This window comes from Bos javanicus, chromosome 5 (genome assembly GCF_032452875.1).
Source record: "Bos javanicus breed banteng chromosome 5, ARS-OSU_banteng_1.0, whole genome shotgun sequence".
In the NCBI taxonomy this organism is placed as follows: Eukaryota; Metazoa; Chordata; class Mammalia; order Artiodactyla; family Bovidae; genus Bos; species Bos javanicus.
This window is the reverse complement of record NC_083872.1, coordinates 15,162,565-15,178,507: the sequence shown is the minus strand read 5'-3', so window position 1 is coordinate 15,178,507 and position 15,943 is coordinate 15,162,565. Positions and strand designations below refer to the sequence as shown.

Below are 15,943 nucleotides of genomic sequence, written 5' to 3'. Positions count from 1 at the left end.
GTTCTGAGTATAACAGTTATGTAGTTCACTTTATTTTATAACTATAGATTTGGTTCTGAACAGCCATTGCTGTGTTTGAGACTATCACAAGAGAAAATACATGGAGTAAGAAAAGAAAGAGCAAAAGATGGAATCCGGGGTAGGACACATTCAGGGAGAAGGAGAAAAAAATTAACCTAAAAACAGATACCAAGGAAAAATGCCCAAGTATGTAAGAAGACAATCAAGGTAGTGTGGTCCCACAGAAGTAAAGGGAAAATGAAATGGTCAACAGATTTTTACTGGCATAAAAAGGAAAAGAGGCAAAAATAAATACTGACTGGTGGCTCAGATGGTAGAGTATCTTCCTGCAATGCGGGAGACCCAGGTTCGATCCCTGGGTTGAGAAGATCCTTTGGAGAAGGAAATGGCAACCCACTCCAGTACTCTTGCCTGGAAAATCTCATGGATAGAGGAGCCCTGATAGGCTACAGTCCATGTGGTTGCAAAAAGCTGGACACTAGTGAGCAACTTCACTAGGACCTGTGAGTATGGCTCTAGAAGTGATTGTATTTTTCTCAAAGTCAGCTTAGAAGATGATGTTTTGTTTTGTTTTGCTTTTGTCAAAAGCAATTTAATTCACTGGGATGGAGGTGGAAGGCAGCTACAAGGTTTAGATTTGAATGAAAGATGAGGAAATGGATTGAGTACAAATAACTACTCCTTAAGAAGCCTGTCTATGATAAGTAAAGCTAAAGAGCAGCTAAAGAAAGATATTTAAACAACAGTGATCTGAGTTTTCTGTTTTGTTTTATTTCTAGGACAGGTGAAAATTGAACACGAGTATAAGCAGTAAGAAAGGAGGAAGTTGTCGGAGTATTTTAACACATAGGAAAAAGTAAAAGTAACCTGGAAAATGATAGAACATAGAGCAAAGCATGAAAAGTTGGCCTTTGGTAAAAGAAGCTTCTCTTACGGAGATAAGAGCAAAGGCAAAAAATAAAGCTAAAAAGGTGACCACAAAAATTAATGTTAACCAGATGTGGGATTGGGGAAGGAAATGGCAACCCACTCCAGTATTCTTGCCTGGAGAATCCCAGGGACGGAGGAGCCTGATGGGCTGCCATCTATGGGGTCGCACAGAGTTGGACACGACTGAAGCAACTTAGCAGTTAGCAGATGTGGGATTAGAAAGAAAAAGAAGTTCGTAATTGATGCAAAAATGTGATCGGTTACTAATAACAAGGAATAAGGAGTTGGGTAGAACTCTTAAGGAAAGAAATTTATAATAGCAGTTTTAGAAAATGGAAGAAGAAGCTAACAAAGACACAGGTGAGAATTACTGAATATGTAAATTATCTATTTAGAAGCCATCACTATAAAATTATGGAATGATCCCAGTGGAAAACTTTGAAGCTCCAAGGTAAAACAAAGCACACATTTGGAAACTCATTAATCTACTAATGTCATATATATTTTTAAATCATAAATTTATGATAAAGTACAAATTGCGTTCAAAAACTAAGTTATAATTCTTTAAGGGTAAGGCCCTGGCGTTAAATTTCTTTTGTAACATCAAGCGTATAGCTGAAAGTTTTGCCCTTGAAGTAGTCAGTAAATTTTTGTTACAAAACAAACTAAAAATAGCAATGAAAACAGAATTTAAAAATCAGCTGTATTTTAGAAAATATCACTAACAATCAACAGCAGTGATACATTTTGCCACAAGCCAGGAAACACTACTCCAATAATCTACATTGTATTAACTTCTATTCTGGAATGGGAAAAAAAATAGCTTCTGACTTTTGAAAATAACTAGTCTGTGCTAATCTAGTCTGTGGAAAGGAAATATGAACTAAAAGGAAGCTAAAGATTTGTAGCTTACTATTAGTAAAAGCCGTGGACAAGCTGGTTCTGCAATATTATCATTGTTTTTCATGTATTTACTTTCTACGTAATTCAGAAATGCAATGTACTCAACATGGGAGGCCAGGATACCCTGAACTGCCTATGTGACGACATGCTAACGTTCTGTACACGGAAGACTCAAAACTAGTAAGTTGGGAGTAACTCATAAGCTACTTTAGTAATGCAAAGCAGATGTAAGTCCTGCCTGTTATCCATACAGTCTAAGGATCCTGGTGGTCCACAAGTGAGTCCCCCAAATCCACCAGTTTCTCAAGATGCCACTACCGTGGCCTCAGGATGTGGACCACCTGAGGACCAGCTGGGAGAAAACAGAAAGGAAAACAACACAGAACTCCCTTATTCCAAAAATGTTCAAGTCCCAGAAATTAGCTCATTTATGGGAATGCAGCACAACTATTACCTACATGCCTGAACCACTTTAACCAAATATGTTTTACATAATTGCTAGATATCAGACTACAGAGTAAGGACATTTTGTGATGGAGAAAATTCTGTTGCCTTTTTCTATGATTAGGAGGGTAGAGAAGAGCAACAATTTATGTTGTAAATGTCAGCTTTTTTTAGGACAGTCTTTGAAACTTTATAGACTCTGGGGGACCTCAAAATCCAAAGCAGTACCTAAAATTACAACGAATTTCATGGAAAATAAGCAAGGGGTCCATGTTAATATTGTTAATTCCCAGTGAGCTGCTTTGATTATTAGGACTAATTAAAACCCATAGAATGGAGCTCGAGCCACACCAGAATCCAAAACCTCAGTACTGTTCAGGAGTTACTGATTCAAAAAAAAAATGAATGAAAAATAAAAATAAGAAAACTTACCTTCTGAATATTCTCTAATTTCTTCTTTTCAACTTCAAATTGTTTCATCCAACAATGTCTTTTTTCTTCTTCTTCTTGAAACTGCTTTTCTTCTTTGTCCCTCTGAACTTTGAGAGTTTCTTTCTCTTGGTCTTCTAATTCTTTCTGTTTGTCTTGCCAAGCCTCAAAGGACTGCCGACATCTTTCTTCCACTTCACGGTATCCAAAATTTATATCAGCATCATCTGTATTCATGAAGAGAAAAAAAATTTAAATCAAACCAGTCAAAGCTGATCCAATATAAAATTTAAAAGTAATTTCAAAATAAAGAAATAATGTCAATATATCACCAAAGTGAAGAGACAATGTGCTAATGTGCAAAACACATGTAAACTCCATTGCAGTCAATAAAGAAATCATATAATTTGTCAAACTATTCCAGAAAACGATGTGTGTGTATCTGTGTGTGTGTGCACATGCATGCATTCATGTGTGTAGTTAAGAGATACATATGGAACATAGTTAGACACTTAAAAAATGCAGGTCTGGGTACATCTATTGCAGTCAGCTCTATATGTGGAAAATTGTCAAATATACTTATATAAAGTTAAATTGAAAGTGAAGGTCATTCAGTCGTGTCCGACTCTTTGTGACCCCATGGACTATACAGTCCGTGGAATTCTCTAGGCCAGAATACTGGAATGGGTAGCCTTTCCCTTCTCCAGGGGATCTTCCAAACCCAGGGATCAAACCCAGGTCTCTCGCATTGCAGATGGATTCTTTACCAGCTGAGCCACAATGAAGTTAATTTAGGAGTCATTTGGAAAAACTATGAAACATAATTAAATAACCATAATAAGTGTACAGTATTTTTCAAATACCATGACTGTTTTCTTCTAAATGGCAAAAGAAAACTGTTCAAGGTTTTTAGATAATTAAAGTGAATCACATTAAAATAATCAAAAATATCATCAGCCAAGCTAGTCCACCTGGCAAAACATGTTCGTCCACCGGCAAATCACAAAGGTCAGACTCCAGAACCAAATCAGGACTGCCACAGTGAGTTCTACTTCTTAGAAATTCTTCTTTTTCTATTTCAGATAACATCTAAGAGGTTAAAGAAAGTCCCAATGATTAAAGGAAAACAAAACAGAGAGTAAAGTTATCATTTCAATAATGTATTAAGTATTTACACGCACATATCTAGAAAATTATTTACTTCAAGTTGCTCTCAAATATAATTCTATAGCACATTGATAATTATTCTTTTATGGTGGAGAAAAATGCTTTTCCCAGGGAAGCAAATTGTCTTTTACCCTCCTTATGTATTTCAGAATTCTAATTGCTTTCTAATATTTACTTACAATATTCGAAATTAACCTGCTTGACACTCATGTCCAAATGTTTCTATTAATATATGTTTTCCTCCTAACACCTTTTTATATTTCTTTTCTGCAGCAATTGCACATATACACAAATTGCTAACATATTCAATATGTTTTAAAAACAATTTTTTCTAATTTACCTTGAAATATATACAAGTTATAATTTTGATTCATACTTTTCTATAATTAGACTTCCACCATACTCCAGCTTAAAAGGTACAGGATATCTAGTCCAATGAAGTAGCAATATAATTCAAAATTAATATATCAGGACTGAGTGTTACCAAAAAATAGAGTAAGAAACATACATACAAGTAATTTTCAAATTCTGCTCACCTCAAAAAGAGCAAGAATACAGTTAGGTAAAATTAGAGTTATGTTAAATGAGTAACAAAAATGAACAAGATGCTGAGCCTGTGGAAGAGACTTTCTCTGAAATACATTTCCAGGAGTTTTACCCCCAAATCCTAGACCTTCCTTTACTCTCATTTCTTTACAGATGTTTTTATTTTACCTTAAAAAAAAAGAAGACGACATTCTACATTTCAAGTTTCTACAGGGTATTTTAAGACTCCACTGAATCATACTACATTCTTAAGCAAGGTAACAATATTAGAGTATATTTCATGGTTTTCCTTGGATTTTTTAGGTAAAAACTATTATTCAATATAGTTATGCTGGTCTTATTTACATTAAATTTCCAAGTATTGCTGGCTTAAATCACCATTTCTAATATTTTAAAGACTGTAATTTTCATTGTTTTATATTCTATGCCAGAAGAGAAAATAAAACCAACAATTCTTTGCTTAAAATAATCTAATTTTTAAGACAGTGAACTTTAAATCCTATGTGAGATGAAAAGGAAAATTTCTAACTATAAAATATTGAGCACTTTCAGTCAAACAACATATACCTTTATTAATTGTTCTGGATTTTCTTTACACTCAGTTGGTAATTCTATCCTTAAATGCATATGATTATTAGAAACTCCTCCATAACCACAGCCTATAAAGAGAAAGAAGTTATAACATTTTTAAATATTAAAGCGAGATACAACATGTTAAAATCCCAAACTATTTTATCATCCTTTAATCTTAAATTCTTTATCATAGGATAATCTTGATCAAAGCAATAGAAAAATACTGAAGAACCAAGAACAGAGGAAATCTGTAATCTTTATTCAAAAATAAAAGCAACAGATTTTTACACCACTCTTATCACCTTTCATATTCTAGAGCTGAAGTTCACTTTCCATGTATACAGAATAATGCTGTGTTTAATATCACAATAACACCTTGACTAGAAATCGACAAAGGTTCAAGTCTGTCTGCCACAAACAACACAATCTTGCACAAGATACTGAAAATGCTTTAATAAAAGTCTTAATTTAAAACATTATAATGACTAACATGTTCATGAAAGAAACTTTCATTCCCAATTTTGTGAGGTTTTGTTGAATTTTAGTGTCTTTTTATCATTTGTAAGAGGTAGTTATGTTTCTTTTTCTTGTTCAATTAGCTTGTTTTATTCCTTGGTTGTAAAGTATTTTTTACAGATGACCATTCTGCCAATTAACTGACCATTCACAAGTGTTTTGACCAGTATTACAGATTTTCTTTTTCAACACCCATTCACAATCTCTCTGGCATGTTTTCCTATGTGAGAACCTGAAAAGCAAAAAAAAACCAAAACATTCTCCAGATTCCTTTGAAGGTATGTTTCTGAGGTTGATTTAGATTCTGCCAATTGACATATTTGTGCAATTCTTTATTTTCATAAAAATATTATGTGTGAAGAAAGGCAGAGAGAGATACTTTCATTTTTCTGGCTCAGACTATGATAGAGGGAGCTTTGGGTTGGAGATAGGAGTGTATAGAAGAGGATTAATATCTCTGAATTTCTTCATTTTATCAGCAGCTCCTCCTACAGCACAGTTTCAGTGTGCATGCATGTATTTTTTCCTACACTTTAGATATTCAACATAGAATCTGATTTTTCCAGTTCTATTAACAATTCTGTTATTTATTAGAGTTACTATTAATAGCCTCCAAAGATGTTAGTCCTACACTTCCTGGTATGCATACCCTGTGTATTCCCCTCCCGCACAGAATCTGTGCTGACCCTGTGTAACCATCAGGATGTAGTAAAGACGTTGCATGACTTTGGAGAATGTCATCTGAAGCTTTACAAGGTACCACCTTAGTCTCTTAATAATTTATTCACGCGATACTCTTTCTCAAAATCCAGGTGCCATGCAAGCTGCAGAGAGAGACCACATGTAGGTGCCTCCTCCAGCTGACAGCCTCAAATGAATTCCCAGCCAACAAATTCCATCAACTGCAAGCCATGTCAGTAAGCCATCTTAGAATTCCATTCCAGGAAAGACTTCAGATGACTGTGACCCCAAACAACACCTGACGGTCAATGTGTAAGAAATCCAAGCAAGAACTACATGGCTAAGCCCAGTGAACCTGCAGAACTATACAAAGATAACAACTGTTATTTTAAACCTCTAAGTTATATGCAGAGTACATCATGAGAAACGCTGGGCTGGAAGAAACACAAGCTGGAATCAACATTGATGGGACAAATATCAGTAACCTCAGATATGCAGATGACACCAACCTTATGACAGAAAGTGAAGAGGAGCTAAAGAGCCTCTTGATGAAAGTGAAAGAGGAGAGTGAAAAAGATGGCTTAAAGCTCAACATTCAGAAAACGAAGATCATGGCATCTGGTCTCATCACTTCATGGAAAATAGATGGGGAAACAGTGGAAACAATGTCAGACTTTATTTTTGGGGCTCCAAAATCACTACAGATGGTGACTGCAGCCATGAAATTAAAAGACGCTTACTCCTTGGAAGGAAAGTTATGACCAACCTAGACAGCATATTGAAAAGCAGAGACATTACTTTGCCAACAAAGGTCCGTCTAGTCAAGGCTATGGTTTTTCCAGTGGTCATGTATGGATGTGAGAGTTGGACTGTGAAGAAAGCTGAGTGCCGAAGAATTGATGCTTTTGAACTGTGGTGTTGGAGAAGACTCTTGAGAGTCCCTTGGACTGCAAGGAGATCCAACCAGTCCATTCTGAAGAAGATCAGCCCTGGGATTTCTTTGGAAGGAATGATGCTAAAGCTGAAACTCCAGTACTTTGGCCACCTCATGTGAAGAGTTGACTCATTGGAAAAGACTCTGATGCTGGGAGGGATTGGGGGCAAGAGGAGAAGGGGACGAAGAGGATGAGATGGCTGGATGGCATCACTGACTCGATGGACGTGAGTCTGAGTGAATTCAGGGAGTTGGTGATGGACAGGGAGGCCTGGCGTGCTGTGATTCATGGGGTCGCAAAGAGTCTGATACGACTGAGTGACTGAACTGAACTGAAGCTTGTTTTACACAAATACCCCTAAACCTTACTACTTAAAATAGCTAAAATAGTTTTTGTATACAACTGACAGCTTTCATCAATACATCCATATTTACAAATAATATTAGCCTCTAGTTTCTCTTATGTATGTGTATGCTATGCTTACACAGTTTTGTATCTAAAATGTGCAGTTTTTGATGAATGAAATATAATCTGCAGATTTTCTGCTCCTTGATGAACTGGAACAGTTCAATTACAAAATTATCCTAGTTACTACTGACATTTGAGAAGAAACCTCTTTCTACCTTCTTGCCAAATTACTGATTTCAGCATGTTTTCTGATTTTTCAAGCAATTTTGATAATTTGAATTTTCTTGGAAAATTAGTCTATTCATTGAGACTATCAAACCTACTTGTTAGAGCTATACACATGAGATCTTATAACTTTCTAAACCACTGCTATGACTTTAGTTCCTATAATCTTTCATGTAATTAATTTTTCTATATTTCCTTTGATTTTTACATAATCAGGTTCTATACTTGCCAATATATTTAAAATAAATTTTCATTTTATAAACCTTAGTAAATATAAATAAGCAAATTACTAAAATCTACCATAACTTGACAATAATCACTGCTAAAATCTAAAAGGGTCTGCATTTAAGAAGTCTTTACAAATTCTTTCACACAGGTACTCAGAACAAAAATCTTGGAGCCAATTTCCTCTTTTCCTTTCATATCAATCCATCAATAAATATTTTTGGTTCTTTCTACTTAAAAATGTTTTCTAGAATATGACCATTTTTCACCATTTGCTATCATCTCTAACCATCCTGCTGTAATAGTCTTGTAGACTCTTGCTACCTCAAGGCATCTTCACTACAGTTTCCAGAATGACTGCCTCAAAATACATCATACTCTGTCACTCCTTTCTGAAAAACCTTCATATACTCAGAGCAGAATCCAAAGTCCACACTTTGGATTTATAAGAGTCTTGTATATCTGACCCTTTCTTTGCTTGAATATAACCACAAAGGCTGACTGTTCTCTGGACACATTAAGCCCACTGAGTGTGCCTTGGCCTTTACAAGTCCCTCTTTCTGGAACACCAGCTCTCTAGATAGCTATGTGACTCACTTCTTCACCAGCATATCCCACGTGGCTTACTATCTCATTTCAGACACTACTTAAATATCACTTCCTCAGAGATGCCTCCCCTGACTTCACATATCTAAAATAGCAAAATTCAATCTCTATCCCCTTATCTTGAAATCCTCCCTTCATAGAATTATCATTGTTGAAATATCATGTGTTTACTTATTATCGGTCTCCCAACATGGGAACACTAGAAGAACAGAGCAAGATCTTGGCCTGTTTTCTTCTCTGCTGTATTCTCAGTGGCTACAACAGGTCCTTTCACACACTAATATTTTTGATATAAACAACTGTGAATATCCACATAATTTATACCAATATAAGCATAAATTACATTGAATTTTATAATAACTATTATAGTATCCAATAAAACTTATGTTATTAAAATTGTCTTTCTTTTTTTTTAAAGAGTATATTGTTAGACACACCAAGACACACACAACAAGACACACCTGTTGAACATTTAAATTGTTGCCATTTTTCATTATAAACTAAGCTAGGATTACTTCTAGTTAAATCTTTGTTCATTCTATTATTCTTACAATAACTGAAAGATATAAATTTGCTCAGTTGAGGCAAATAAAGGTTGTGAGGATTTTATATAAATTGTATTTTCTCCAAAAATACATATAAACTGATAATTCTAAAACAGTCCCACACTTGAGTTCCTTTGACATAAAGTAACAGAATGTCTGGATTTAATTAGGACTAGTAAAACAAATTATTAGAGACTAGTATTTATTGGAGATATAAGGAAGGTAGTAATTAAAACAGATGTGTGAACTAAATTGAACAGACCAATATACTATAGAGATTTTATTAGAGATAAATGCACACACCTGTATATGAGAAGAAATAACTTCAAGCAGCTTAATTTTCTAAATTATAAACTATTCATACTTACAGAAAACTTATCTACCAAGCAGATGAAAACTGTACTTACTTAAAACATCAGTATCCTCCAAGTCCTGAAGAATGAGCTCTTCAGCAGTTTTACTCTTATTCTTTATGATGTTAATACAGTGAAGAACCGACTCAGGTAGCTCATCCGAATCCTAAAAATGTGAAGAATAAAAGGAACTGTAAAATTATTTGCTAAAACTATGCATCAAAATCTGTTTTGAAACGCCAAAATTTTGACCAAAATGTGCGAATGAGGTAAAAGAGCCTCATATTAAAAGCATAGTCCAAAGAAACACATTTGGTTAAAGTTTGCTTTTAATTTTCAGATGGCTATAAATTGCACCCATGATTCTGTTGGAACTCATCCCCAAATGAATAATTTCAGAACTTCTGTCTTATTTAAGTTAGCTATGGATAAAAAGACATACTAAAATATTATTTTTTTCCTAAAGTATTATGTAGGTTATTGCAATCCTAATTAAAAATCAAAGTATAATTATTTCAAGAAACTTGACAAATGTTGTTTTCTTGGGAAAAAAAGCTTAGTTGAAAACAGTTGATGCAGCAAAGCTACTGAAGGAATTTGGCCCATTTTATACTTAAAAATATAAAACCAGAACAGGGCAAAAATTAACAGAATAATGGAGAAGAATAGATAACCCTGGATAGATTACATGAATATAACAACTAAGTATATACAGCAGATATGAAAAGTCAATTGGAAAAAGGTGGATTATTCCACAAGTGACACCAGGGATATTTGATAAATATTGCAGGGAAATTTTAATTAGATTTTCTTTTTATAATATAGCTAAAAATAAGTTTCCATTGGATTAAGAATTTTTATATAAAAGAATGAATCCATGAATAAGTTTTCTAGGTATATAAACACTGGAGGCAGAGACATTACTTTGCCAACAAAGGTTCGTCTAGTCAAGGCTATGGTTTTTCCAGTAGTCATGTATGGATATGAGCATTGGACTATAAAGAAAGCTAAGCACCGAAGAATTGATGCTTTTGAACTGTAGTGTTGGAGAAGACTCTTGAGAGTCCCTTGGATTGCAAGGAGATCCAACCAGTCTATCCTAAAGGAGGAGGACAGGGAGGCCTGGCATGCTGTGATTCATGGGGTTGAAAAGAGTCAGACACGACTCAGCGACTGAACTGAACTGAAACACTGGAGGAAATACACAAATGAATATATATTTGATTTCAAAAACATGTGACTATTTCTTTGATCTAAAGATTTCACATACATTTTGATTTTTATGCATGTCTAATCAAGCTGGTTTTAGAAAAGACAGAGGAACCAGAGATCAAATTGCTAACATCTGCTGGATCACGGAAAAAGGAAGGGAGTTCCAGAAAAACATCTATTTCTGATTTATGGACTATGCCAAAGCCTTTGACTATGTGGATCACAACAAACACTGGAAAATTTTGAAAGAGATGGGAATACCAGACCACTTGACCTGCCTCTTGAGAAACCTGTATGCAGGTCAGGAAGCAACAGTTAGAACCGGACATGGAACAACAAACTGGTTTCAAATAGAAAAAGGAGTACGTCAAGGCTGTATATTGTCACCCTGCTTATTTAACTTATATGCAGAGTACATCATGAGAAACGCTACTCTGGAAGAAACAAGCTGGAATCAAGATTGGAGAAATATCAATAACCTCAGATATGCAGATGACACCACCCTCATGGCAGAAAGTGAAGAGGAACTAAAAAGCCTCTTGATGAAAGTGAAAGAGGAGACTGAAAAAGTTGGCTTAAAGCTCAACATTCAGAAAATGAAGATCATGGCATCTGGTCCCATCACTTCATGGGAATTGGATGGGGAAACAGTGGAAACAGTGTCAGACTTTATTTTGGGGGGCTCCAAAATCACTGCAGATGGTGATTGCAGCCATGAAATTAAAAGATGCTTACTCCTTGGAAGGAAAGTTATAACCAACCTAGATAACATATTGAAAAGCAGAGACATTACTTTGCCAACAAAGGTCCATCTAGTCAAGGCTATGGTTTGTCCTGTGGTCATGCATGGATGTGAGAGTTGGACTGTGAAGAAAGCTGAATGCCGAAGAATTGATGCTTTTGAACTGTGGTGTTGGAGAAGTCTCTTGAGAGTCCCTTGGACTGCAAGGAGATCCAACCAGTCCATTCTAAAGGAGATCAGTCCTGGTTGTTCTTTGGAAGGACTAATGCTAAAGCTGAAACTCCAATACTTTGGCTACCTCATGCGAAGAGTTGACTCATTGGAAAAGACTCTGATGCTGGAAGGGATTGAGGGCAGGAGGAGAAGGGGATGACAGAGGATGAGATGGCTGGATGGCATCACCGACTCGATGGACATGAGTTTGGGTGAACTCCGGGAGTTGGTGATGGACAGGGAGGCCTGGTGTGCTGCGCTTCATGGGGTCGCAAAGAGTTGGACACGACTGACTGAACTGAACTGACCTGAACTGAATCACATAACAATATACTCATGATTAAGTAAAAATGCAGGATACCAATATCCTGTGTCTTCCCAGGATCAGTTGGTAGAGAATCTGCCTGCAATGCAGAAGACCTGGGTTTGATGCCTGGGTTGCAAAGATCGCCTGGAGAAGGGAATGGCTACCCACTCCACTTCTCTGGCCTGGCGAATTTCATGGCCTGGTGTGCTGCAATTCATGGGGTTGCAAAGAGTTGGACACGACTGATCTGGTCTGATAGTCCATGGGGTCACAAAGAGTGTAACAGGACTGAGTGACTTTCACTTTCACTTTCCCTGGGCTGGGTGGTAAAGAATCCACCTGCCAATGTAGGAGACATGGGTTCAATCCCTGGGTTGGGATGATCCCCTGGAGAGGGAAATGGCAATCCACTCCAGTATTCTTGCATGGGAAATCCCATGGACAGAACTCTGCAGTCCATGGCGTCACAAAATAGCTGGACATGACTTAGAGCTAAACAACAACATATATATATATATATATATATATATATATACACACACACACACACACACACACACACACACCTATGCATAATTATATGAATAGTAAAATCTCAATTTTGTGAAAAAATGCACATGTATACATGTGAAATTATAGGTAATTTATCAATATACTTTTTATATTTAAATATCTACTAATATGCATTGTTTAAAGGTCACCCTAAGGGGGAAAAAATGAGTGGAGTATAAAAAACACACTGAGAAAAGTAGTATTTCTCCTAAAAAAGCTTACTTCAGTTAAAAATCTCAAAAGTACAACACAAAACTTACTGTGTCACTATTATCACTCTGGGTTTCTGATTTTGAATCACTATCAAAACCATATTTTTCCAAGGAAGAAATGCTGATTTTATCCAATTCAGCCTCTATTTCTTCGCTGAGCTTTATATCATCATCATCGTTGCCTTCCATCATCCTTCATAATAAAACACAGAACCATTTAGAGAAAACTGAAGAGGCTAAATGCTAGTAAAAACTATAGGTTCTTTAATGTGCCACACCAATCCAACATTTTCTATGTAAAAATGCTTTAGTTTAACAAAGTTTTTTCACACCTTATTATGCCTATACTATATATTAAAGATGGAGAAAGAAATGGCAACCCACTCCGATGCTCTTGCCTGGAGAATCCCATGGACAGAGGAGCCTGGTGGGCTACAATCCATGGGGTCAAGAAGAGTTGGACATGACTGAGCGACTTCACTTTTGCTTTTCACTTTCACGCATTGGAAAAGGAAATGGCAACCCACTCCAGTGTTCTTGCCTGGAGAATCCCAGGGACTATGGAGCCTGGTGGGCTGCCATCTATGGGGTCACACAGAGTTGGACAAGACTGAAGTGACTTAGCAGCAGCAGAAGCAGCATATATTAAAGAAAATTGCTTTCTCCCTATTTTCATCCATTATTTCTTTAGTGTTTGACTACAAAATGATCAAATTTAATAATACTCTTTAAATTTGCTAAAGGAAAAGTTATGTGGAATGGGTTTGGCTTACCTTCCTGAATCAAGAAACTTCATATTAAAATTCATTTTCATGGTAATAATTAATGGCAAAATAACTGTGAACAGCTTGAGTATTCAGAAATTAAAATACTTATAAGAGAACATCCGAAGTCTATATATGGGGACACATCTGGCTAGTTTGCACTCATTAAGTCAGAGTTGTCAATTCTACCAGATAGCCACAACAATGAAATAATGAACAATATATGATGTATAAGTTCAATGCTCATTTCATTTAAATCTGTAGGCTTGTAATGGATAAAGGTCAAGCAGTACATTGCAGAATATCTTCATATCATCACTGTTAAGTACCGTCATTAGCTTCCATGTATATTAAGTACCTGTGACAAGCCAGGCACTAGTAGACACTTATGTGACTGATAATCTCTGGAGTAACTTCACAGATTAAAGGTCATTACAGTCATTGTATAGATGAGAAACCTAAGGTTGGAAGAGGTTAGTTAATTCCCCATAGCATCATGCTAAAAAGTAATGGGAGTAGGATCCTAATTCAGAGATTTTGAATCCAAAGTCAGTGCTTTTCCCACAATCCAAAGGTATCCAAACTTAGGCAAGCTCATTATCTGCCCAGCAATTTTTCCGAACAACCAGTAGACTTCAAATTGCAGATGGTAATCCATTCACGGATTAAGAAATTAATTTAGCAGTTTTTGGCCATCTAGATCAAATGATGGGACAGCATAGGGAAAGTTAGGGTAGGTCAGAAAAGAAACTATAAGTGTACTATATATACTAAAAGTAAAAATTGTTTAAAAAACTCTGCTTCAATTATAAGTACAGGTACATGTATGCATGTACATATATCCCCTGGAGAAGGGAATGGCTACCCACTCCAGTTCTCTGGCCTGGAGAATTTCATGGACTGTATAGTCCATGGGGTCACAAAGAGTCTAACAGGACTGAGTGACTTTCACTTTCCCTTGGCTGGGTGGTAAAGAATCCACATGAAATGCAATGCAAATTTTTGTTTTAATGTGGGTCTAAGTAAAAAAAAAGTTTGAACAATCCTATACTAATCAGCTTTTATTTTCCAATTTTACTCATAACCACCTCCCTCCAAAACAAAGCCAGAACCAGTGCAAAATGCTACCCCACAATCTAACTTACTTAAAATTCAATTCAAAAGCTTTGAATGAATATAGGGAGAAAAACCTTCGCCAGGTGGAAAATTAGATTTTAAAAATGGCTATAAAGCAGAATTCAGAGATACACAAAACTTTATGTAGAAAGAAAGGCAGAAAAATAGGGTAAAGGAAAGAGACATTTCCATATGTCCATCTCAGCTCATCTACTGGCTCTTTAGATCAGTCCTGCCCAATTACATATTTGAGCAACACATTTGATTTAAATTTGCTAGTGGCAATTTTTTTTAAATATAAAAAGAAATAGTTGAATTTTTTATAATATATATTAATTCAATCCATTATCCAAAATATTATTTCAACATAGTCAACAGAAAAGCATTCATTATATAGCCAGCTAAAAAGTTTACACTTTGTTTTGTACCTTAATAATTCTTCAAAATCTTACGTGTATTTTATGTTTACAGCACATTTCAATTCAGACTTGCTGCATTTAAGGTCTCAATGGTCACCTCTAGCCAGTGGTTACAGAACTGGATACAGCGGCCTTGGATCGATCCCACTGCAAAGAGGCTAGGTAAACTACTTCAAGTTGATAATAATCAATTGGAGGTGGCTAAAGGTGCCAAGCGAGCTTAGTGGGGTGTCTTAGTGGCTTAAGTGGGGAATCTTCGTGGCTCAGCTGGTAAAGAACCCGCCTGCCAATGCAGGAGACAAGAGATGCGGGTTCGATCTCTGGTCAGGAAGATCCCCTAGAGGAGGAAATGGCAACCCACTCCAATATTCTTGCCTGGGAAATCCCAGGCAGAGGAGGACAGAGGAGCCTGGAGGATTAGAGTCCATGGGGTCGCAGAGAGCCGGACACGACTGAGCACGCACATAAAGCTGCCAAAAAATGAGAAATTTTAAGGAACCCCACCCTTCAATTTTAGTTCTTCAAGTTGTGTGTGAACTACCAAAATTTTTCAAAACGGAAAGCCTCTCGCTCTACAGAGCCTCTCGCTCTACAGAGCCTCTCGCTCTACAGAGCCTCTCGCTCTACAGAGCCTCTCGCTCTACAGAGCCTCTCGCTCTACAGAGCCTCTCGCTCTACAGACTGGCTCAGCACTCCCTGGGCGCGGGGCCCCGCTTCGCACTCAAGCCTGGCCTTGGCGGAGAGGGGCCCGGCTCCACTTGCGCTCCCGCAGTTTTGCGGCACCTCCCGCTTCATCAACCCGGGTCTGGAGGGGTGCTCGCTCACCCAGCAGCGGCTGAATCCTCCAGCAAGGTTGGAAAACAGTGCCCGCCCTCCAAACAAAGAGTAACCACGGCAAC

General features: G+C 36.7%; 1 protein-coding gene across 5 annotated transcripts in view; it reads right to left on the bottom strand.

Annotated features, from left to right (window-relative positions):
- The window catches only part of LRRIQ1 (leucine rich repeats and IQ motif containing 1), a 223,193-nt gene extending 207,253 nt beyond the window's left edge, over window positions 1-15,940 (bottom strand). For all 5 annotated transcript variants that reach the window (XM_061415659.1, XM_061415661.1, XM_061415660.1 and 2 more), the window contains exons 1-6: window positions 15,870-15,940; window positions 12,794-12,938; window positions 9,562-9,673; window positions 5,008-5,099; window positions 3,699-3,816; window positions 2,731-2,954 (exon numbers count right to left, since the gene is read on the bottom strand). In XM_061415659.1, the coding sequence (XP_061271643.1) occupies window positions 2,731-2,954; window positions 3,699-3,816; window positions 5,008-5,099; window positions 9,562-9,673; window positions 12,794-12,937 (690 nt within the window). In that variant the 5' untranslated portion in view covers window position 12,938; window positions 15,870-15,940. The remainder of the gene's footprint in view (window positions 1-2,730; window positions 2,955-3,698; window positions 3,817-5,007; window positions 5,100-9,561; window positions 9,674-12,793; window positions 12,939-15,869) is intronic.
- Between the last annotated feature and the right edge of the window lie 3 nt (window positions 15,941-15,943).